The sequence below is a fragment of the Sylvia atricapilla genome, chromosome 8 (genome assembly GCF_009819655.1).
Source record: "Sylvia atricapilla isolate bSylAtr1 chromosome 8, bSylAtr1.pri, whole genome shotgun sequence".
NCBI classification, from domain to species: Eukaryota; Metazoa; Chordata; class Aves; order Passeriformes; family Sylviidae; genus Sylvia; species Sylvia atricapilla.
Genome location: NC_089147.1, coordinates 15528955 through 15551613, shown reverse-complemented (window position 1 = coordinate 15551613; position 22659 = coordinate 15528955). Strand labels below are relative to the sequence as shown.

The 22659-nt window shown below is 37.8% G+C and overlaps 1 protein-coding gene across 2 annotated transcripts in view; it reads right to left on the bottom strand.

Moving 5' to 3' along the window:
• BLNK (B cell linker) overlaps nt 1-22042 on the bottom strand; it is an 88544-nt gene extending 66502 nt beyond the window's left edge. The window contains exons 1-2 of one of the 2 annotated variants that reach the window (XM_066323792.1): nt 21808-22042; nt 17198-17260 (exon numbers count right to left, since the gene is read on the bottom strand). In XM_066323792.1, coding sequence (XP_066179889.1) covers nt 17198-17260; nt 21808-21882 — 138 coding nt within the window. In that variant the 5' untranslated portion in view covers nt 21883-22042. The remainder of the gene's footprint in view (nt 1-17197; nt 17261-21807) is intronic. The other variant, XM_066323793.1, reaches the window with a different exon arrangement.
• Nucleotides 22043-22659: the final 617 nt, after the last annotated feature.

Genomic DNA, 22659 nt, shown 5'->3' with positions numbered 1-22659 from the left:
GCTCTCTAAGGATGAGATTAGCTGTTAACAGTTGTGCCAGCCAGAGCTGGGAGATGCAATCTTGTCTGTCCTGAACCTGGTAATCCAGTACAGGTGCTTAAGAGTTCTAATAAGCTGTTGACCTTCTGGGTCTGAGTGGGAGCAGTAGCACTGACATGAGGCCAATTTCTGTGTGCAGAGTCACTCTGACTTTGTCTGCACTCCCTGGGGCTTTTTCTTACCTCTTGGACACTGATGCCTTTCCAAAGTTTTGGAAGCATAAGAATAAATCATGCTAGTAGCACCAGAATTGTGAATATACGTGAGATCTCTAAGATTTCAGAGCAGCTGTCTCTGTGTTTGGTTTATATCAAACCTTGCACAGTACAAATGGAGTTGTGTTGCTGGCAGTGGTGGTAGCAAGGGAATATATTCGGGACGTGTTTGTTATAAACAGGACTGCTGTGGATTTGTCATCCATCGTGGAATGCTGCTGTTATTTTGTCCTCAGGCATGCTTTTAGTTAAGAAACTGCCCGTCTAATACTGGGTTACTGAGGACTGTGTTCAACAGGTAATGGGAGTTTGAGATCTAGATGTTTCCCTTGCTGGGAGAAACATTCTTTAGGGCAGCTGGGATGACTTTATTACATTGAGGGAGATCTGCCTGTAATATTGCTGCTCTAACACTTAAAATTAAAATCAAGGGGTTTTGGAATTATTTAATAAAGTTTGATGTGCATTGAGCTGTATGTTTCTGAGGATTCTCTGCTGCCTCACCTACCACATTTTTTTAGCTGTTGAGATGCTAGAAACCTGTTTTTTCCTCGACTGAAAGATGTTTTCTTTCAATAGTAGCTCAGTGAACCCCTGTGGTTTGCTTTGTTCTGAGGAAACTGCCTGTTGCAATAGTATCTCACATTAAGAGCTCAGTGAAACATTAAACTAGTTGACCTTTTATTCTTATATGTGCTATGAGAGGGCTTACCTATGATTTTTTTTGTTTATGACCTTGGGTTTCCAACCTATTGTATACCCCAGGAGCTGTTTGCTCACACTTGACTGTCCAAGACTTTTTGAACCTGTTTTATTCAATCTCATGTGGAATGAATGGTCCTCACCTTGAAAGCTGGCTGCAGAAATAGCCTTGTTCTAAGACAGTACGGTTTGATTTGCAATATAAATTTGTTTATATAGTGCATACAATGGGAAAATCATGGTTTTTTTCCTAGAACATGATGTCCCCATTAGTCTTAGCCTGACCTGATGGAGAGATGAGAGATTTCCAAGGCTCTTCCAAAAATTATACTGTCTTCCTCACTGGCAATGTAATGTTCTGTGGGCCAAGCTCTGTCTGTATTTGCATGTCCTTATTGAAAGGACATTTACTGGAACAGAGAAAATAAAAGCACTTCCCCTATCTTTGTAGTGATGCACCAATATATGCTTAAGCAAATTGAGTTTAATGTTCGAAAGAGGAAGGAAATTACCACATACAGAAATAACTGTGACCATCAGAAATTTAGCCTCAGCAAAAAAGCAGCAGAGCCTCTGCTGATGTAGGCTGCAAGATTACGAAGTCTGATTTCTTTTTATGTGAAAATAGAATTCAAAAGGGCCAGCTGAAATTCTTCTAGCAGAACCATTTATCTCTAAGAATGCTTCATCAATTAAAACAAGTTGTTTTTCAGGGCTTATTTCACTTCATTGATGATTAAGACTCTGTTAAAAAATGGTGAAGTTGAATCAATTAATTTTAACTTTTTTTAATATAAGGTAAAATTCTCAAATAAGGCATGTATGCATTACTGCCTTAGTGGTTCCAAAGCACTCTATTTTTACTTTTGTGGGAAGTTTGCAACCATTCCTTCTGAATCAGAGCAAAGGGAAAAATTGAAGTGTCAAAAGTTCCATTTTTGGCCACATCTAAGAAAAGATCTGGAAAATGTTTCTAGTCTGCAGTCAAAATGCCAGTCACCTGAGAGCAGGACTTGCTGCAGAAATGTCCTCAGTTCTGCTAGAAGCAGACCTTGTGCTTTAAGAACTGACTTTTCCTCAGGACTCAGCCCAAAGTGTGAGTGCAATATGCTGTTGACCCAGTTCAATGGTGACATACAGCAGAATTGACACTGTCAGCTTCTGTTAATAATCTTGCCTGTGTCAGGGTTGAACCAGGTCTGCGGCCAGCTGCTGCTTCCAGCTACCTGAGTCCTGTTCCAGTAACTGCATGCAGGTGATTTTAGTCAAGTGGTGCCCTTCTGTGTCTAGCTTATGCTGTGAAAACAGACTGTCCCTTGGCTGTGTGATTATGTGCTGTTTCTTTCTAGTTCATCTTTCCTCTTGAAACATCTGGTTTTGCTATTTGGTATTTCCTTAACTGAGCAGACATCTCTGCAGGTATGAAAAAGCCTCTTCAGTTTGTCTAATTTGCTTAATAAGGGACTGGAAGGAGGCAAGAACTAAAATGGTTGTGGTGTTTTCAGTATTTGAATATTGAGTTAATAGGAAGAGTGTGTAAGGTCTGTAAACAATGGCTGTAAGCAATGGCTGAGGCTGAGTTGGTGCAAGATGCTCTGTGCATTGCACTGGAATACAAAACTCAGTTTTCTGGGTACTGTTTCCATCCTGCTCTCATGAGGGACACTGAGAATGACAACAGGAAATAGCACATCGGGAGTCAGTTCCCAGGTCACTGGTAGCCGAGATTGGCAAGGACCCTTCTTTCTTAGGGAAAGCTAAGTCAAAATCTTGGTTAATGGCTGCTGTTGATACAAGCCAAGTAACTAAATACAGGTGCTCCCCAGGTGTGTCAGGCTGTCGGGAGCACTGGGATCAATCTTAGAGAATCCCAGAAAATGGGTGACATTGGAACTTCAGCTGTCCCCCGCTGGCCAGGGGCCTGGGAACTGTGCAGATGTGCTCCCTGCTGACACTGTCTGCACAATCAGCTGCCTTCTGCTTTCCTGATCTAGACAAAAACAATTAGAGCAAGAAGTGCTGGGAAGCAGCTGAGACTGAAAAAGCTGAAGAGAAGGAGTATGAGAATCATCTTACTTCTCAGAGCATATACTATGGCAGAAGCTGTCAGCAACAGTTAAGCTGAAACAGCAGTCTTAAAAGCAAAACCTATATATTCTTGAAAGATTAAGAAAGAACATCTGCATAATTGTAAGCACATTACATTTCATCAAGGGAACTAGAAGTAGCAAATCTTAATTATAAGAATAAATACTCTTACTGAAAAAGGAAACCAAATGTGGCTTAGTACAAGCCTGTCTTACCCTAAACACTTTGATGGCTGGCTGTCTTCTCTTTGGAAATAAACCACCTCATAAGCTCCTTGAGCTTCTACTCCGAAGAAACAATTCCAAATGCCCCCACAGAAATGTGCTGACCTACTTGACTTTGAAAGTACTCCCTGGATAGTGGAATAGATTCGCTGTACCCCCTTTGATGCTGGGTTAGGGTTTTGAGGTAGTGCTTTAGTTCTACTGTTTAGATTTTATTAATTTCAATGGTTATAGCTATCCTGTATAGATACTCTTTAATTCACATAGTCACGAGTATGTCATGTGTCTATGTCTGTAGGCATCTTGCAAATGAGCACTTGGTTTGCTTGATTCACATCACCTCAGCCACAGCAAGCTATGTTATCAATAGTGAGCAATTACTGACTCCAACAGCAAAATCATGAATGCTGCATTTAAATGGCTGAAATAATTTTGTGAAGAGGTAGACCTTAAGGTGCTGGCTGGCAGTCATTGTGAATAGGAGGAAACAAAATAGTGATAATTTAGGTAAGGAGCCAAGGTATCAAGACTGAGCACAATTAAGACCTGTTACAGTGAAGCACACATGCCAGGTCTAGGCTGCTGCAAGAACTCAGTCTTCTCAACTGTCATGTGTTGACAAGACTGTCTGCTAATAAGCCATGTAACTTGTGGCTCTGGCTCAAACAGAAGAAACAATTTCTGCCCCACTATTTTATTAAGAGTGTGAACAAAATCCATGTTGGGTCACAGCAGTGAGTGTCGATGAGGACTTCTAAGGTGGGGAGGGGACAGGTATAGCACAGAGCAGTCACTTCTCTCCTGGTCTGTGACAGGCAGCAGGGTGCTGCTTAGTGGTTTATGGCCAGAACAGCCCCAGGTTTTGAGAGCCACACCTTGAAGTGGCAGAGCCAGACTAGTACAGTATTACTCAATGTGTACCAGTGACACAAAGAGCTTTACAAACTTTCTCAGTGAGTACTTGTCTACAAAGTGGTTAATGATATTCGATTTAAACATCTGCTTTATTTTTATCAGTTTGAAAATTTGAAAGATAGCCTCTAGACAGAGTATTCCCTCCCCCATACCCCAATATCCTGTCAATAAATTTGTTAGTGTGCTTAAATGGTTTAATTAAAATGTTTTCTGGTTTAATGCAATTAACAATGTCTTGTGTCAGTGCAACACATCTGGTGCTAATGATGCTTCTTGATGATAGATATTGTGGGGATAGCTATCAAGGTAGAGAGTAACTTAATTTGAGAGGTTTGATTTCCTTTTACTTTAGCTGTCAAGACCTGAACAGTTAGTGTCAGTTAGAAAGAAGCAAAGGAAAAGTGCTTTGAAAGTTTTTCACCTCCTTTATTCCTTACATGGAAATTTAACAGCATAATGACTTGTCTGTCAAGTGATGTGTATCTATCTAATAGATGTTAGACTGTTAGATGATTTTGACAGAAAAAAGGAGACCTAGTTTTGGGTACAGGAATCAATATGTTAGGTTAAACTTGTGGTGTTCCTGCGCATATATATATATATTGCTCTACTCACTATCAGTATGTAAGTGATACAGTATTTGGTTTTTGTACTTCTGTATTCCTGCTTATTCTTTACACACAAACATTTATTTATTTGGATTTCATGCTGGATCTGCATATTAATTCAAAGTCCTGGGGTACCCAGCATGTACATCTTTCCCTTCCCTTTCTACCTGATGACTCTTCATAAATGGTTATTTTTTTATCTTTATCTCTTTGACACTTCACAGGAGCCAGGGAAATCTGCCTACATCTAAAGTTCTCAATCCTTGCAAGTATTCAGATTTTGCAGTGTTTATAATTTTATAAACTTGCTTAGTGTATTTGGCATTGATTTTATAGCATTAGATAGTGTTCAGGGATGCCTGTGAAACAGACTTCCTTTTGGCCCATTCTTGAAGTGACCCACATTAATTGTGAGCAAGGCAATTAGTGTGGGTTATAGAAATGATGCCAAATGTCATTGAAATGACTCTTCTACTATATATAAATACACATGAATCTCCTTTAGTTAAAATTTTGTCTACCGATTTTTGAAATTTAAATTACAGTAGTTAGCAAGCATGGCTCTCGAAGGGAAATAAATACCAGAATATATATTTAAAGCATCTAAAAATAAATATTTTTGTTCCAAGGCTTTATAAGTCAATGACCCAACATGTTGTTGACAGCCAAGATTAAATGCTTACAAAAAATTCCAAATTTCCACTGACATACAGACACTCCTGCTTTTCCTGGCAGTTCATAAAATAACACTTGAATTTCAGTATGCTGCCATTGCAGCATTTAGGAGCAGCATGTCTTTAAATCTGTTAGCAAGCTTGTGCAGACTTCAGAGTGTGGGGAGAAAGGAAAAGCAGCATGTTTTCTTTGAGAAAAAATTAGCTTTGAAAGCTACTGGAAGTTTTGGAATGTTAAAAGACAAACCAGTTGAGATATATTGACAGGCAAAGAGCAAGAGAAGAGGTCAAAACTATACATGCAAATGTCCTTTCACATCCTGGTAATTTCTGAATTCACATGGCTTCAAAAATAAGCTCATTCCAGGAAAACAATTCACATATTTTTGAACAGTTCTAATATTAGCATGTCATTATAATGGTATCTGGAAGCCAGTGATATTTATGCTGGGATGAAGGTGACCGACATGTTAAATTTTAAATTACTCTCCTAACCCCAGTTTCCTTGTGTGTGGGAGTAGATTCTTTTTAGGAAAAAGTCACTCTTGGTTAATTTTTTCTCTTCCTTTCTCACCCTCAAACCATTGACTAATACTGAAATTTAACTTAGAGTGAATATTTCCATTTTTATATTTAAAGGGTTTAATCAAGGCTTAAAAAATTTTATAGTGCAGAATGACTGTCATGTAGTGTTGTTACATGCAGAAGCAAACTAGGAATCGTGTGAACACTGAGCACTAATGTAAAAAACATATGCTGCTCTCTAAATGATTTGATGATTTATGAAAGTCAAGAGGCAATAATAGATGTTCCTATCACACAACAGCCATTCTTACAATTGGGCATATACACTTGTAAAACAGGAAAAGAATACAAAAAGAGAGAACATTTGAATTTCTGTATGTCAGTTATGGGTGCTGTTGCTAAATCTGTATTTTACCTTCAGTTATTTTTCTTGGAGGGGAGGGAAGCACAGGTTTGAAACTTCAGACATGCAGACTTAGAAAACAAAATCAATCTAGAAACCTGTCCTTATAAATTTATGAAGTAACCAATAGTGGTGTGTACATCCTACGTAAACCTAAACAGAATTGTTGTATTTTTAGTCCAGAAAAAATCAAACATTAAGTAATCTAAGTAAAAATAAAATTTACTTTTTATTTTCTACTGCTTTTTACGTGTGACTGTGACTACCCAGCCAAATAACATACCTGCATAATATGACCAGATGTCTTCTAGAATACTTAAATAAGGAAAAACAAATTCCATTTTTCCTTCTATTGCATTACTTGCCAAGAGACCCTGGCATTTCCCACTCTAATATATTTGTAAAATGACTATGACTTCCCACTATTATCCATGTGTGAGAGAGGGAATCTGCAGCTCACTCAGACGTGTGTGAGGTGCACAGGATCACAGGGTGGGTGTTGGAAGGGTTGTTGACCTGACTGATAACCAGGCTTTTGCAGAGTGTCAGTGAATCTGGGTGCTGTTTAACATGACAAAAGTGCCTCTATTTGACTTCAGCTGATTGAAATTTGCCAGTTGAGGTTATTTCAAGCTGAAGCTCAACAAAAGTACAATCATAGAAACTCTTGATATTGCAGCCATACCTCATGTTATGTTGGGGAAATTCAGCTATTGTCTGCCAATATTAAATTATACCAGTTTTATCTGTGCTGACCAAATGGATATTTCTCGCATTTGGAACTAACATGGTGGTTTGTTTTGTGATGAAAACCATATGAAAACATAAAAAAACCTTCTATGACCTAACTGCTGAGTTCCTCAGTTTTATATATTTCTGAATTTATTCATGAGCACAGTCACAAAAGTCCTTCAAGACCCAATAGAAAATGCAGCTCTACACTGTCAAGTTCAAGAATACTTAATTGGACAGGGAAAAGGAAGAAATGATAACACCATAAATAATGCATGGTACAGTTCTAAAAAATACTGAATTTTTTTCAGTAGAGGACTTTCTGTTTGGAAAGTGTATATATGACCAAATAAACCCCAGGCTTTGGGGATGATATTATTACAGAATTTATTTGCCCTTTTTTTTTTCCAATTGTCTCTTCAAAATTCACCACTGTGTTTGTACAGATGCATTTCAGATACCCTGAAACCGTCTGAATCAAAACCATTCAGGTAAAAGAGTGAGGTTTTGAGGTTGGTTGGTTTTTTTTGTTCCAGTGAAGAGTCTCTTTCACTTACAATGTGATGCTGGTGCATACAGACATTTCTCTAATCTGCTTTTTATATACTACAGGACCCAGACAATCTAAAACACAAATGAAGTGTTGCATTTTCTCCTTCACAGGAAGCTAGGGGTCAAGGGCAAATGTCAGCATTTGCCTTGAGAAATTCTAAGAGAGTATAATAGATCATCAGCTATAAATAGATAACATGTGTTTGTAGTCTAATGCCTGTATTTTTTTTAACCAAAAACTTGTGTGACTTGTTCAATTAATTTGTACCTCATCCTATGTTCAGATGGTTAAGCACCCTGCCTACTCATATTATGCTGATTAGATGTTCTAGACGTCTAATGGGACATTTAAGTAAGTTTGATAGAAAATCAAGTTTTTACTCTATCAGGGTCATACCATGAGAAATCAACCCCTGGGCATTTAGTAAGGTTTTACTAATTCTCAGTCTTATGCTTTTCAAGGACTTAGTTGCAATGGATGCAGATAAAAACACCTTTTAAAAGTGTAAATTGCATTCAAGTACCAGGGGACAAAATAGTTAAACTGTTCAGTGAAAAAGACCAGCTACACAGGAACATTGGAAGAAATAAATAGAAAAGCAAAGAAACAAAATAAAAATCTATAGCAGGTTGAAAGAATATTAATAAAAAAATTAAAATATCTTTTGTAGGAATTTTGTGCCTATCTGCTTATTAATGTGAAGTCAAATGCTGCAGGTAAGAGTGCCTAGAGGAAATCAAATACCCTACAAATAGAAGCTATTTTTCTGCATTTGACACACTAATGTGAATTTTGGATAGAATTTATTCTTCAGTGTTCTGGGGACCTAAAATACATGAAATGACTGAAATTCTTATTCTTCTAAGCAGTGGTTTTGTAAGACCTCTGGGAATTCTAAATTCTTTCCAACATGCCTCTTCCTGAGCACCAGTGTGTGATGTGGTTTCCCAGCAGTCCAACCCAAACTTCAAGCCAGATTCCCTAATGGTAAAGTCTGCACTTATGCACGAAGTTGGCACTGGGAAAACTCATGAAAGATCTCTGCAATTGCATTTGTGTGTGTTTTGTTTTTATTTTTAATGTGGGCAAATTCCATGAGTTTTTAGATATGGAAAGATTGATAAATATTTAATAATGTCTTTTGAGCCACTCTAGGAATGGCTGGAAGCTTTTTCTCTTAGCAATATGCCAATAACTGACAGGTCATGCAAGCCATTTGCTGATCATTTTAAATTAAAGACAGTATTACACTAAGATTTAGCATTCACTACATTATGGGCTTGGTGTTCCTGTTGTGTTTGCTTTTTCCCATTCCCCTTAGCATAATGCTTATTCAGAGCATATGTCATCCTGTAAAAAACCCCCAGGATGGCTTCATTTTACTAAGGGAAACTCCCTGACATTTGGTAACTTCCTCAATGCTTCTAGTTTCTATAACTTTGCATTGAAGACTTCATGCACTTTCATTTTAGGTGCCTTAAGCTTTTTAGTACAGCCATAATAGCTCAGTCAGCATTAGCAAAATGTGCTCAGGTTATTGTGGGTTATAGCTAAATCTTAGGCTAAAAGTGTTTCTAAGTGAAAATCTACCAGCATAAATCATCACCTCAAGCCGCTGTAGATGTCCTGTGGCGTTAACAGTGTACTTGTTCTGCTTTCATTCATGCCACTTTACAATTAGTAGATTTGTAGTTGCAGTATCCAGACAGGTTTCTACAAAAGGGTATTCCTTTCTCTGCCTTTATTTTTTGAAATAGAAGTTCCTTTAATTTTTTTTTTCAATAATTTCTAGCCATCTTCTATCTTTCATTTCTGCACTTAGGACTCCAGTTAGTTATTTGATTAAGAATAGCAGCTTGAAATGTATCTCTTTGGAAATTTATCTCATTTCGGCGCTAACATCACCCACTGCCTCAAATAAAATGTTAATTTTTTTATAACATAACTGGCCCTTTCCAGGTTCTGTCTATTTGCAATACAAACTAAGACTAAAGTGCACTGTACTTAATGCAATTGTGTTTTTACTTAGAAGGCTGATGAATCCCTCCCTTTCTGAACTCAGTAGAAACAGAACTTAGAATTCCAGACTCTCTCCAGCCTATTCCCAAGGAGTCCTTTCTCCCTGCTATATCGTCTGGTTCTCACAGAATTTTCTTGTTTTCCATGGAATTGCATATGTATTCACCTTTCCAAACCAACAGAGCCCTGATAGTTGTCCCTTTCTTGGAAAACCTCCTCTACAACATCAATTTTTAACTTGTTCATGCTTTCCCATGAGAATTGCTAATATGCAGCTATCTTTAGTCTTTACAGCAGAAAAGTGTATTTTCCCAGAAGCCTGTGGAAATATCTCTCAGGTGAAGAGCACCACAGTGCCCCTCATGTACCCCTTTATAGATGAAGTAAAGACTGGAGAATGAGGATTTTATATCTTTGTATTGGAAACAGATAATGTGAAGGACTAAATTCTGATTAGGCATGCTAGAAGATTTCTGAAATGGTTAGCAGCTGGTATTTAATAATGGGGGAGTGATTATAGTTTCTGGCTCAATGTTCAAATGTTACTAATGGACATTAGTATTGTGAAGCAACTTACATGCACTGTAAAATCTCCTGATCTTTCATGAAGGAAAGAGTCCAAAAGCAACCAAAATGAGAATTCTTCTAATCACAGATTCTCAAAAGAGTTGTGCACTTTTGTAACAGAATCGGGAGGAAATCAAAAATTACAAAGCTCAAGGCTCTGTGGAGTTTTCCCATTTTTCAGTGAAGGGCTTACAAGGTCCACGTTAGAAACTATGACACTGGCTTAATTTCCACAACTTCTCACGTTCTTTTTCATGTTCCCTGAACTTGAAAGGTACACAGAACTTAACATTTAAAATTATCAGCAAACTTTAAGAAGAAAGAATTCTGCATCAAAAGATATTCCTTTGATCCATATTTAATGTAATTATGACTATCATGACATTTGGAATTTGATTGAATTGTGTGCTGAAGCCTGAAGACTGGAAAGCAGACAAGCACTTTGCATCCTTTGCAACTACTGCATAAAACAACAAAAATATTATGTTCAAATAATTTCTGGAAGCAGCATTTGGAATATGAATAGGAATGCTCTTCTGTCACAGAAAAGAAAAAAAATAAGGGGCCACTCCTGCAATAAATACGTTTGCACAGGCTCAGGATTTTTTACTGCAGGATTCCATTTCTGGGTTATCACATTAGATGGTTTTATTATATTGCTTTTGAGATCTTTGAAAATACTTGGCAGGAAAATGATTGCATAAAATTCAGTTTCTAAACTAACAATCATGGAATCCAGTGACAATGATGATTGGCTTTGTATCTCAGTCTGATAATTTCTTTTGAGTGTTTTATTTGCTAATATTCATATATGTTTAACTAATACTTGATAGCTAAAATCACTTGTGTTGTTGTGTGCCAAGAATGATGTGTATCTTCACAGTTCTCTAGATTCCAGAAATTATGTTTATGTTCAGCAATCCAGCTTCATATTTCCTTTGCTTGCCTTTTTTTTTTTTTTTTTTTTTTTTTTTTGAGAATAAGGAAAAATATGCAAATATTGCTTTTACTTTGCAATTGCCTTATGCTCTGATGATGCATGAATGTGTAGTACCCTTGAACTTTATACCCGACTGAAGATGATTGATAAGCAGCAGAGGTGCTTACCTGTAAAATATCTTTCTTTTAGCCCACGTCTCTTTAAGGTGACTCTTTGCTTCTTGTTAAGTGGTAAGTCAAATAACATTTCTCTCCTTTCTAAGACATGCTCTTGCCATTGTCTTCTTCCTGAAATGACTCTAAGTAACTGATTCTGCTTTCAGAAACAGTTTCCTCTTTGGTTAGAAGCAGTAAGAAAGGGAACCAAAGCCCTCTGGACTTGACAGCTGCGGATGTTCAGGGCCACCCAGGGAGCAGTTCCTACCTGTCCCTTTGCTCAGGCCCCACTGCATCCCTGCAGGAACTGCTCGGGGCCAAAGCTTGCACTTCTCTACTCGCCGTGACGTTTTCTGCCGCCTCTTTTAATTCTTTGTGTCTGTCTCCCTGGAGAAGAAACTATTTTCGGTCTCTTCCTGCCCTGAAAACTGTCATTTTAAATAGCTTGATTTTTAACTGTTTTTTTCAAAGTCTGTAAAATACTTGCTAAAGGGATAGGTGCTAAGATCACTTGTCTTTGTACAAAAGAGCCCAAACTCTTTAGGTGCTACTACTATCCATTCTTCATTGAGAAAGTGAACACGGTCTATAGAAATACCTGAAAATTAAGGTGTTTCTGAAAAAGTACTTTTGATATCTAAGCTGCTTCTGCTGCCTCTGACACGGAACCTTTCCATCTGTGAAGAATGGAAATGAGGAAAACCTGAAGGAGTGTAAATCCATGAGGAATGTCAGAAGGAGAAATTTCAACCCATAGAACTTAATTAAGGAGCAAAGGGAAGGAGGACCCTGGCTAAAAGAGGAGGAGAAACAAAGCACTAGGTGTTGGAAGGCACTGAAGGCAAGGAGGTTTAAACGGGAGTGGTGAAGAGGGGCTCAGTCACTGGGAAATGCAAAGGGGAAAGGTGATGGGGAGGGTGGCAGATGGTAGATAAATAGGAGACAGCAATGTCAGAGGAATAAAAATTGTGTAAAAAATACAACTAAATTAATGCAATTACATGGCCTAATTTAGTTTTGTAGATGAAGATGTGTATTTTTGTAACATCAATTTTCTGTGGTGAACAATCCTTTTTTTTTGCCATGGTAACTTTGTGTGCTTGCCAAAGGCAGGACAAACAATGCCTACATCACTCCTACTTCCAAAACAATTGTGTATGCCAAAGCATTAATATTAAAATTTTGTGCCACTGGAAAAAGCTTGTTGTATGGCTTTCTGAGCTATGCAGTATATTATTAAACCCTGGATAGGCACTTGTGGCATTAAGGTGTCAACAGCCAACCCATGGGCAGGACTCAACAGTAACTGCAGCTGGGACCATGTTTCTCTGACCTTACCTAAGCTTTCTATGCTTGCTTGACACCCAGAGAAAACACTGCAAGACCCTTTTGGCTCTTTCCCAGAAGAATTAGCTTATATAGAATGTACTTAGTCAGCCTTTAATTTTATTTTTTTTGTTTGTATATGACCTGGAAAAGAATTTTCCCCCTCTCTGAAAACTTAAGGCATTTCTGAATTTTATTTGTAAAACTAAGTATACAGGGGTGGATTTGAGATCAATCTGAACAGAATCTCATGCTGGTTATCTTTTTTCCATTTTCCAAGCAGATATCCAAGCCACTGAAACCAGTTTTAATGTCTTTCCACCTATTCCTGTATCCCATGCTGTGAAAATATCACTCCCATCATTGAGAAATACTCTTTTAGCTGAAACTGGGGAAGATGGGTCTCTGCAGATTTCAAATAGCAGCAGAGGAGCTCAAGGTGTGGTGTGTTTGGTTGCTGTGGTCACTATTGAAAGCAGATGTGGTTCCTGTCCTTTCCTGTCTGCTGCTTCTGCATTTCAGGGATGGGAGAGAGCACCCAAGTGAGACGAGGGTTGCTTTTTCTGGACAAGAGCTGTTTTTCTCAGTAGCAATGCTGACAGAAATGGATGTCAAAGGACAGGCTCGGTGAGTTGAACCTGACAAGCTCTGGCAGTGTTTTGCACCGGCAGGGACTCAGGAATCTCCCACAGGAAGACACAGGTTCCATTTTCTAAATATTATTCAAAAATCCCCAGTAGAGGATTTGTGAATAAAATGGCTCTGGCTTTCTCCAGGGAATCCCTATTCCAGCCATGCAATTCAGAACATGCTTTGGAAGAGCAAGAAAAAGCAGAAATACTTGAAAGTGGTTTAGAATAAATGTCTGACCATTTTTGATGTGTTTAGATTTCTTTTAGTAAATTTCTATATACAAATCCAATAAGAAAGGCTCCTATTTTCAGTTCTGAAGTTCAAGTAAAACTTCACTGTTTCTTATACCTTTTTCAATCTGTCACTGAGGATTCAAAACAGAATTTTAAAAAAACATCAAACAAGCAACCTACACTCAGAGGGAACTGAAAAGCAGGAGTACAGTGTAGCAAGTTCAGATATTAAAAGGCAAGAGAGAATGTAAGAAGAGCTGTGCAGTGCAGCTGTGACTTAATGCTGATTTGCACATTAGGACTAGATTAGCATCACTCAGATGTGACCTGCATATTGAGTAACTCTCACAAGTCTGGTACTATTGATGAAAAATGAAACTGCATGGTACACTTCAGATCTAATATACCACCCGTTTGTGTTTTTACATTCTACAGAAGTGTAAAGGGAGAGCTATTACTTCTAAATTTTTATGAAATGCATGTAATTTAGTTTCCTATAAAAGTTCAGTTGGATGCTCAGTATGTTTATAAAACAGAATATGGTATTACCATAAAAATTATTGGGTTTTAGCCACTCCAAGGCAAAGAAATGACCATATAAATGTTGAATATTTCTATTTTGAAGGCAGTCTAATTGATTTAGGGTGTTATGACCAACTTACACAGATTTTGTGGCCATAATGCCTGCATGACTCTGAACCTTTAAACTTCAAAAAGACATTCGTTTTGGTAAATGTTTCATTCACTTTGAAATAAATGCTGTTTGCATTTGACATGAAGGATTTTGTGCAGGCCAGCTACCTAAGTTGTTTCATGTTGGTTCAGTAGCAGGCTTTAGGATAATTACCTTCTGCAGCATTTCCCCAACATTTGACAACATTCCTCTTTGGAAAAATTAAAATGATGTGTGTGTCCTCACTCATGACCTGGACAACCAGGAAATAAAGGCGTATCTGGTGGTGGGTTGGTGTTTATATCTTCAGTAAAAGTGCAGTGTGCTGGCTGCAGGTCTTTCTTTCCAGGAAAGCTTCCCTCCAGTGGTGCCTAGAAGTGGGCTGGCACACCCTCTGGATTTTGGCACATCTCCCTGCCACAGAACACCTGTACTGTGTGTGCTTAGGGTGTCAGTGCCATAGCAGGGTTTTGGGGAAGGCTGGAGGAGGTGCACTGTGAGGAAGGGCTTGTCTGGGAATTGTGAAGCATGGGACAGGTAGGTGTTGGGGTAGCTCCCCTTGTCTGCTCTCCCTGCCTGCACAGGCACTCAGATGTGCCTTCTGCAGCTGGGATGGAAGAGAATTTTTCTTTGCCTTTGCCCGTGCAAAGGTAAAACAGTAACTTGGAGTAACTCTGAATGTGCAGTGGGGGAAGCTCACTGTGTTCTCATGTCAGATACCACAGTGTTGCTTTCTTTATCTCTCAGGCCAGAGGGAATTTTCACTTTTCCAGTGATTCCTAACAGATCTCTCAGCAAAAACAGATCTGTATCTAAATATTCATCTAACATTTGCTAGACACACGGGAATGCTGCACATGTATTGTGAGATCTACACGTGTGCCCAGGGTCTCTGCACTCACAGCAGCAAACTTGTATTTGCTTTTTAAAAACTATTATGCAAAGGTAAACCTGTCACTTCCATTTAGTAGGTGTCATCAGGGTTGTTCAAGTGTTTCGTTTTAAGGGTTTTGGGCTTAGGTTTTTTTTGGTTTACTGCTGTGTAGTGATTGATGGCCAGCTTTTCTCTTGTGATTTGAAGCTTAATGTCTAAAGGTGATACTAAGCTTCTGTTTAGACTTTGCAGACAGTAGAAGGAAATCACATGCATCTTATAACTGAAGGATAAACTCAAGTGCAAACCCTCAGGTTCTTGCAAAAGACAGTTAACAGGCACATAACAGCTTCAGGATTTGGGGGATTTTTGAATTCTGAACATCTATACACAGAACAGTAGATCCAGTTAGGAAATCAAGGTACAAGTCATGTAGAAAGAGACTCATATTTTCTGAGTGGAAATGTCTGACATCTGGTTACTCTGTTGTATATTGCTAAGGTAGCTCTGCTAAGGCTGTGCTTTCTAAAACACACCTTGCAGCAGATAAGGAACACTTAATTTCTGGCATAGTGCAGATTTCTTGTGTATTGGGCTAGGAGCTAGGAATAAAAAATTGTCTGTTGATTTAATTACTTTAAATTAATATATGTGCTAGCTTATACATGAGAGAACATCATCTTACAATTACTCAAATAAGGCTATTAATGATAGTAAAATCTAGGTATTTGAATTTTTTTAAGCATTGTCATAATTAATTCTGTTTCAACCATGCAGATTTATCATGTTGACAGTGCTACTGAACAATTCAATGAAAGAAAATATAAAATTTATTGGAAAGTTTCTACCAGTGTGTGAGACCTGTCTAATTTTTTCTATAATGACATAAAAAAAATGTATGTTGCTCATTGTATTGCATGTATAATGCCATGTTTTCTGCAGTGCAAAATAATCTTTAAAGGCGTTTGGAGAACATACTAGCAAATGCTTTTGTTTTTAATCATGCTACTTTTGTATCTCAGACTGTCACCAAAGGTCATCCATTGTTCTCCTTGGTTTTTTCACTTGTGTTTTGAATAGGCTGCCACTAACATCTGAAATTACTTCTCAGTCCACTGCTGCTGTACAGCTTTACTTGCAGAGCCACAGGAAGCCACCACATCCACCCTTAGCTTTAACTTCACTATCTCTCATCCTGTGATGGAGACTACAGCTCCTTTAGTGATCCAATTTATAATGGATGAGCGGAATCAGTGTGCATTTGACAGCTTTGTTAGCCCCACTACATTAGCATGAATTGTTGGTGAAACCAGTTTTACTCTGTGGCCATGCTGCACCTGCAGTCTCATGAATCATGTTGCAGCACTGAAGCTCTTGTTAGCACAAACAGCAGGTATAACTCCTGATGCACCCGGGAAACAGTTCTGTTGAGCAATGAATTGCCAAGAAAACAATATCTCTGCAGTGCATAAATGCACCATAACAATAATTTTACCTTTAAAGTAGGGTTTAAGGAACTTTTACTTCAATAGCTACACAAATGGAATTATTGGTAGAGGAATTGCTGCAGTTCAAGGAGTTATTTTAGTCATCTCTCCTAATTAGTTGCACTCAATTAAACATACTCATACAAAAAATTCTACAGAGGTTAGGAAAGGATGTTATCAGATTTTTCAGGTGTTGTTTCTCTAAACTTTTCCTATAAAATTCATGTACAATTCGGTGCTGGTTAATGTTCTTAATCATGAAAGTTTTTTTATAGGACTTTTACATAAATGATGGTTTTAAAATATCTGCATTGTTAACCAAGCCCACAGCCCCCCAGTATTTCATGAGATGTTCCCTGCCACACCTGTGTGCTGATGGCTGATTATATCTGCTCTTTCTTTGGAGCAGGGGAAGGCTGGTTGGGATTTCTTTTGTATAGGGGGATTCCTCGAGTCAGAGGTGTAAATCAACCCACTAAAATGCAAAATCAGAGCAATTGACGAAGTGTGTATAAAGAAGGAAAATTTCAGGTTATTTCCTGGCACTGTAAGGAGCACAATCCTCATGCTGAAATACACCTGAGTAAGAGCTCTTATGGAATATTTGCTTACCAAGAAATGAGATCCATTCATGCACAGTTTTTCTACAACCACAGCAGATTCAGGCATTCCAAACTGAGGTGAGAAAAAAAGCAAGATTATTACCATAGTATAAAACTTGACATTTGTAAACAAACTAATGAATCTTTCCATTCTGAAATACTCAGGGTTGTGGAAATTGTTATACTCCTTGACAAGGATAATTAAAAAAAAAATATTGAGTAACTCTAATGCTTAGGCAGTGATTTTCACATAAGAGATAAAACATAGTATTACCTCTTTCTTAGGAAGAAAGATTACAAGGAATAAGGGCTAATGAACTTGTGAATGGAGTAGACAAGAATAAATTCTAAAGCAGCAAATGTCATATAAATGGAGCAAGGAGCCCAACCGAAATACTGTGGAATGTTATGGGATAAGAAGCCAGAATTAGAAACCCGTTAAAAGGTATCCTGAGGCAAAAGTTCATCAGTAGCCATGTAATCATCCCACATGGCTGTTTACCAAGCTCTGGTTGCTCTGGTGGCTGCTCAGCTTCAGCACCAGATATTTGGGCTGTGTCTTGCATTTACCATGATGATGGGCATTGCTGGAAAGAATTCAGGCTCAGAGACAGGAATTTTTTTCTGTAACGTAGTTGCGGTAATCGTGTTTTTTAACAAAGTTGATGTTGATTATAAATTAAAATGAAACCAGAAATATTACATCTTGAAATAGAACTAACTACTGAGTAGCAATTTGGAAAAAAACCCAGACATATCAGATTTTCTATGAAAAAGTGGAAAAGAATGGATCAGGGCTGAAGATGTCCTAAAAATCTCATTGTGTGAAGATGGCTTGGTGTGGCTTTTAAAAGAAGTTAGCTGTTATGCATGGAAAGTGGCAAAAAAAATTAGAAATATTTTCTTTAAGAATGTACCACTCTCCAAATGAGTTTTAGTATCTGTAATGCTTAGATGTAAATATCTGTATCAGTAGTGACTAAATCAGATGCTAACAGAGAAATATTAGTGCAATAGTTCTTCTCATAGACATATTTATGTGGCTTTCCTAAGTTAATTCCGTATTTCTAGACTACTTAAAACTGATCATGCTTAAATATTCAATGTGTGTTTTATCTATTTTTTTAATATGACAATGTCCTCTTCAGACATATATTCATACTTTTTGGCCTCTTATCTGATATGCCTGGGTTAATATTTTTTTTTTTTTTTTACTGTTGTTGGGAGGATCCTGCTTGTTTGCATTACAGAATAGATCACAATTCAAAGGAAGGGGTTGCTGTGGTTGTTGGACCAGTGGTTGTTTTTGGATTGTGTTAATGTTCCATCAGTTGCACTGGTGTTGGTGGAGAGGCAAAGAATCAAGGCTATGCACTCTCTGCTTCTCTTGGCTTTTGCCCATCTATTTCTAGTTTCTACCTCTATCTCCAGTCATGGGCTTGATGAGCTGCATTTGAGCTTTCCCTTATGCTATTAACCAAGCTTTCACATAAGGGAAGATTTGTTCTTTTCCCATGATGCATCAGGCAAGTGAGTGTCTTGCTGCTGATGTTTAGCGATGACCATGGAACCTTTAATTTTCTTGAGGTTGCATTAACTTTTCTTACAAGTACATTAAGATCAGTACTAGTAGAGGGACCAGACTAAATGGCAAATGGAGGCTAAGTAGATAAACTCTGAACACAACATTTCAGTGTTGTTGCAATTGCAGCATAGATGCAAGATGAAAGTGAGGTACACCCACATGGGTAACAAGTCTCCATTACTATCTGCACTTATTTTTGAGGGAAAATGCAAAATCTGTATGGTTAATTCTTATTTAATAGTTAAGGCATTGATTTTATACAAAATGCCTTTCATGAAGCTGGAAAAACTTTGCAGAATGGCTAGTTAAGAACTTTTGTATTTATGACACAAAAAATCTATATCATTAAGATCTTTAAATTTAAGAAAATACTAAAATTGCATGGCACATGTGTACATACCCATTTACATATATATTTTAGCATCAATATGATTATACCTCTTCTAGAAAGCCCAGCCTCAGTCACAAAACCTGGAAGCTGATATTACTTTCCTGAAGATAGATGTATGGTTTCTGTTCAGTGCTCCCTCCTGTCTATCATGTGTACCTGTACTGCATAGTACTCAAAACCTCCTCTGAACCCAAAATGATTTCTTTTAAAATCTGAACTGTTCTACTGCACTTTTTATTGTCCAAGTGCTTCAGAAGCATGAATAACCTCCCTTTGTGAGACCACCCTCTGACATGAAAACTTCATTTCTAAGGAGAGTTGATGTGTATGAGAAATAAAACTCTACAATATTCAGTGGGTTTTGATACCTAATTATAACTGTTTAGATTTAAGAGATATAAATGTATATCTGCATAGTAAATATTTTGCCATTTTTACCTTCTGAGCAGAGATGCCACTGTGGTTGTAGCTCTTGCCTCCCACTGCTGCAAGTCAAACACTAGGGAAATGTCATGTTCTTTCTGAGTCACTTGCATATCTTCAGGTTAAAGAGTTGTCTGGGGCAGTAACAGGGTCTGATATTTTAAGGCAGAATTAAATCAACAGTACTATGTATTTGTCCTCTGGCTTTCAGCCAGCCCTAGCCTTGTGCACTTTACAATTTCTGTGAGGCCTAGAATAATGCAGAAACCTGCTGGTTTCTCTGCATTGGCAGGTTTTGTGAATGGGAAAGGCAGCCTGTGAAGAAGCAGTTACAGGCTCTCATGATGTATGTGTGAAAGTTGGGAAACTCAGGCTATGCAGGTAATCCTAGCTCTGGCACATTTTGGTGCTTGTATCTGTATCCTTAACAGCCTTTTTTTAGGGTTCATGCACATGTATGGCCAATGTTAGGGTGAGGAGATCCAGCACAGCCCCCAGCACATGGTCTGACTATGGAAATGATGGAGTAGCTGGTGCTGAGGCTCTCTGCAGCGCTGGCAGTGGGAGGTGACAGCTGTGTCCACAGAGCCCACAGGCAAATGGCTAGGCCAGTCTTTGATACACAGAATGGCCACGCACTTAATGTGGTTATACTGTAGTAACTGGTTTATTTAGCTGCTTCAATCAGCGTTGTGAGTGTGAGCATAGGCATTAACAGCTTTTTATAAAGTTGGAAGACTCACTGCTAACAAGTATGAAGCCAGTGGTTATGGTGTGCCTGAAATTTCCCTGGAAGCCTCTGAGTTATTGAACAATTGTTATTAATTTTCTCTCTTGTATTCTGCATAGAATTGCAGGGTACTTTAAAAGCATTCTAACCTCTATAAATTAGCCTGATTTCCTTTAAGCTGAAAAGCTTTGAGCTAATTAATCCTCTGAGTAGCTGTTCACAGCTTAGCTGATCCATTACCTTTATGGCAGGAATTAATTCTGTGGAAGAGGTTAGCTTTCTCAGTGTGGCACCAGTGGTCCACCTGTGCTGCAACTCCACTGTTAAACTGTTTGTGGTTTTGTTTCTTTTTTTTTTTTTTTTTTTTTTTTTTTTTTTTTTTTTTTTTTTTGATTGTACGTGAATAAGCATATGTATTTATATACAGGCAAAATGAAAAAAAAATACAGAATGATAATTTTAAACGGTGGCCTACTTTGTGTGACAACAAATGGACTCCTGTGGGAAGACTTTACTGCATTATTATTTTCCTCGAGAAATACTGGGTGTTCTTTCAGTTGAAAAGGATGAGACATCTGAATGACCATGAATTGTCACTGTTGGTGTAATGAAGGTACTGGAAAAAATTAGTGCTCTTATAGTTAGAATTAGGATAAACACAAGAAAAAAAAAGTCCTATATACAAAATTATAGAGTAACTTGTATAAAAACAAGCAAAAGGGATATGAAATGAGATTATATATCCAACTTCAGGAATGGACCTTAGAAGTGACAGGTAGAAGTCTTAAACCTGAGTCATAGTATTCAGTAAGTTATAAGGAAAAATGTAATAAAAAAGGCTGTATCATGGAGGATATATTTTATATATATGAGAGGAGATTAGTGAAATAGTGAAAGATGTCTGAAATGAGCTTGGAATCCTTTGTGCAACTCAGGTCATTTTAGATATACTAGAAAGGATCTTGTAAAACAAAGAAATATAAAAGCCAACAAAGGAATGCCTCAACCTCCCCCACAAAAGTTCAGGTACATTAAACTTAAAAAGCATCTAGCAACTACTGTGTGTATATATGCATTAGAAGAAAAGATGAACAGTAGATTCTTATTGATATGCTGTAAATTTTAAAGCTATATTCAAATATAAAACTAGACATACTTTCTCTGAAATGATTATTTCTTCCCAGCAGGAAATAAATTTGGCTGTGAAACACCTTTTCTCCTATAAGAAATATTCCTGTGAGAAAGCATTTTTGTATGGTTTGTAATGTTTGCCGTCTTAGCTTCTACCCTGAATTAGATTTCTATAGAAAACAGGAGAGTACCAAAAACCTCAAGTTATATTAATATAAGTAGTGATGAAACTATTTTTAGCACTTTTAAATATTTGTGCTCAATGTAGGATAAGATACCTGGTTTTTAAGGATAAATCCAGAGTTTCTGCTAGCTGAATATAGGCTGAACTCTCTAAAGACTTACATACAGATTCAGTACCTGTCTTAAGAGATCTGCAACTTGAGAAGCTGTCCAGTTCTCAAACTCCTCTTGAGATGGCAGTTTTGTGGTCATGCTTCTGTCTAGGGAGAAAGACTTGATCTGTGTGAGTAATACTGAACTCTTGCTTTAATGTTTTTTACTGATGTAGAAATCCGAGGAGGAAGTCCTTTTAGCAACTTTTTTCCTGTTTGCTTACTTAAAGTGAACGCCTGTAAAGGGTGATTTAGGAAGTACCAATATTCTTCTCTGAGTGACTCCAGTATAGGGAAACTGGTTGTTATATCAACGTATGCACCTGTCAGTACTGAAAATGTTGAAATGTCTCATCTGCTATCCTTAAAATTTTCCTGCATGTATTTTTACTGTTGGAGTGACTGACAGGTCAGCTGTTGCCAGTGAATACCTTTTTTGCTGTTTTCTGATTTGCCAGAACACTGAATCTGGCAAAACTGAACTCTCAGAATTTCAGAAATGAGACTGAAGCTCTTGCATCTTAAATTTGGCCTGCTCAGAAAAACCTTCGAGGTGTTTGGCTGGCATATTATGAAAAAATCATGTTGAATTTCACAGTGCTTTGTAGTGTTAAACGTTTCATAATGTTGGCTGTGAGTTTTTCCAAGGGGGGCACCATCTTTCTGGATGAAAGGTGGCAGCAATACTCTTTTCACCCTATGCAGGACCAGAAGAGAGAGCTGCACATATTCCTTAAGAAATTTTTCTTGCCTAGTTTGAGTGCAGGAGTGATTTTGTCAGTTGTAGAATCTTCATGTATTGTGAAGGTGGGAAGCAGCTGGGTAGGAGATGTGTGAGTTACAGGTTTAATGGTTGCTTACAAGAAACAGCAAAATA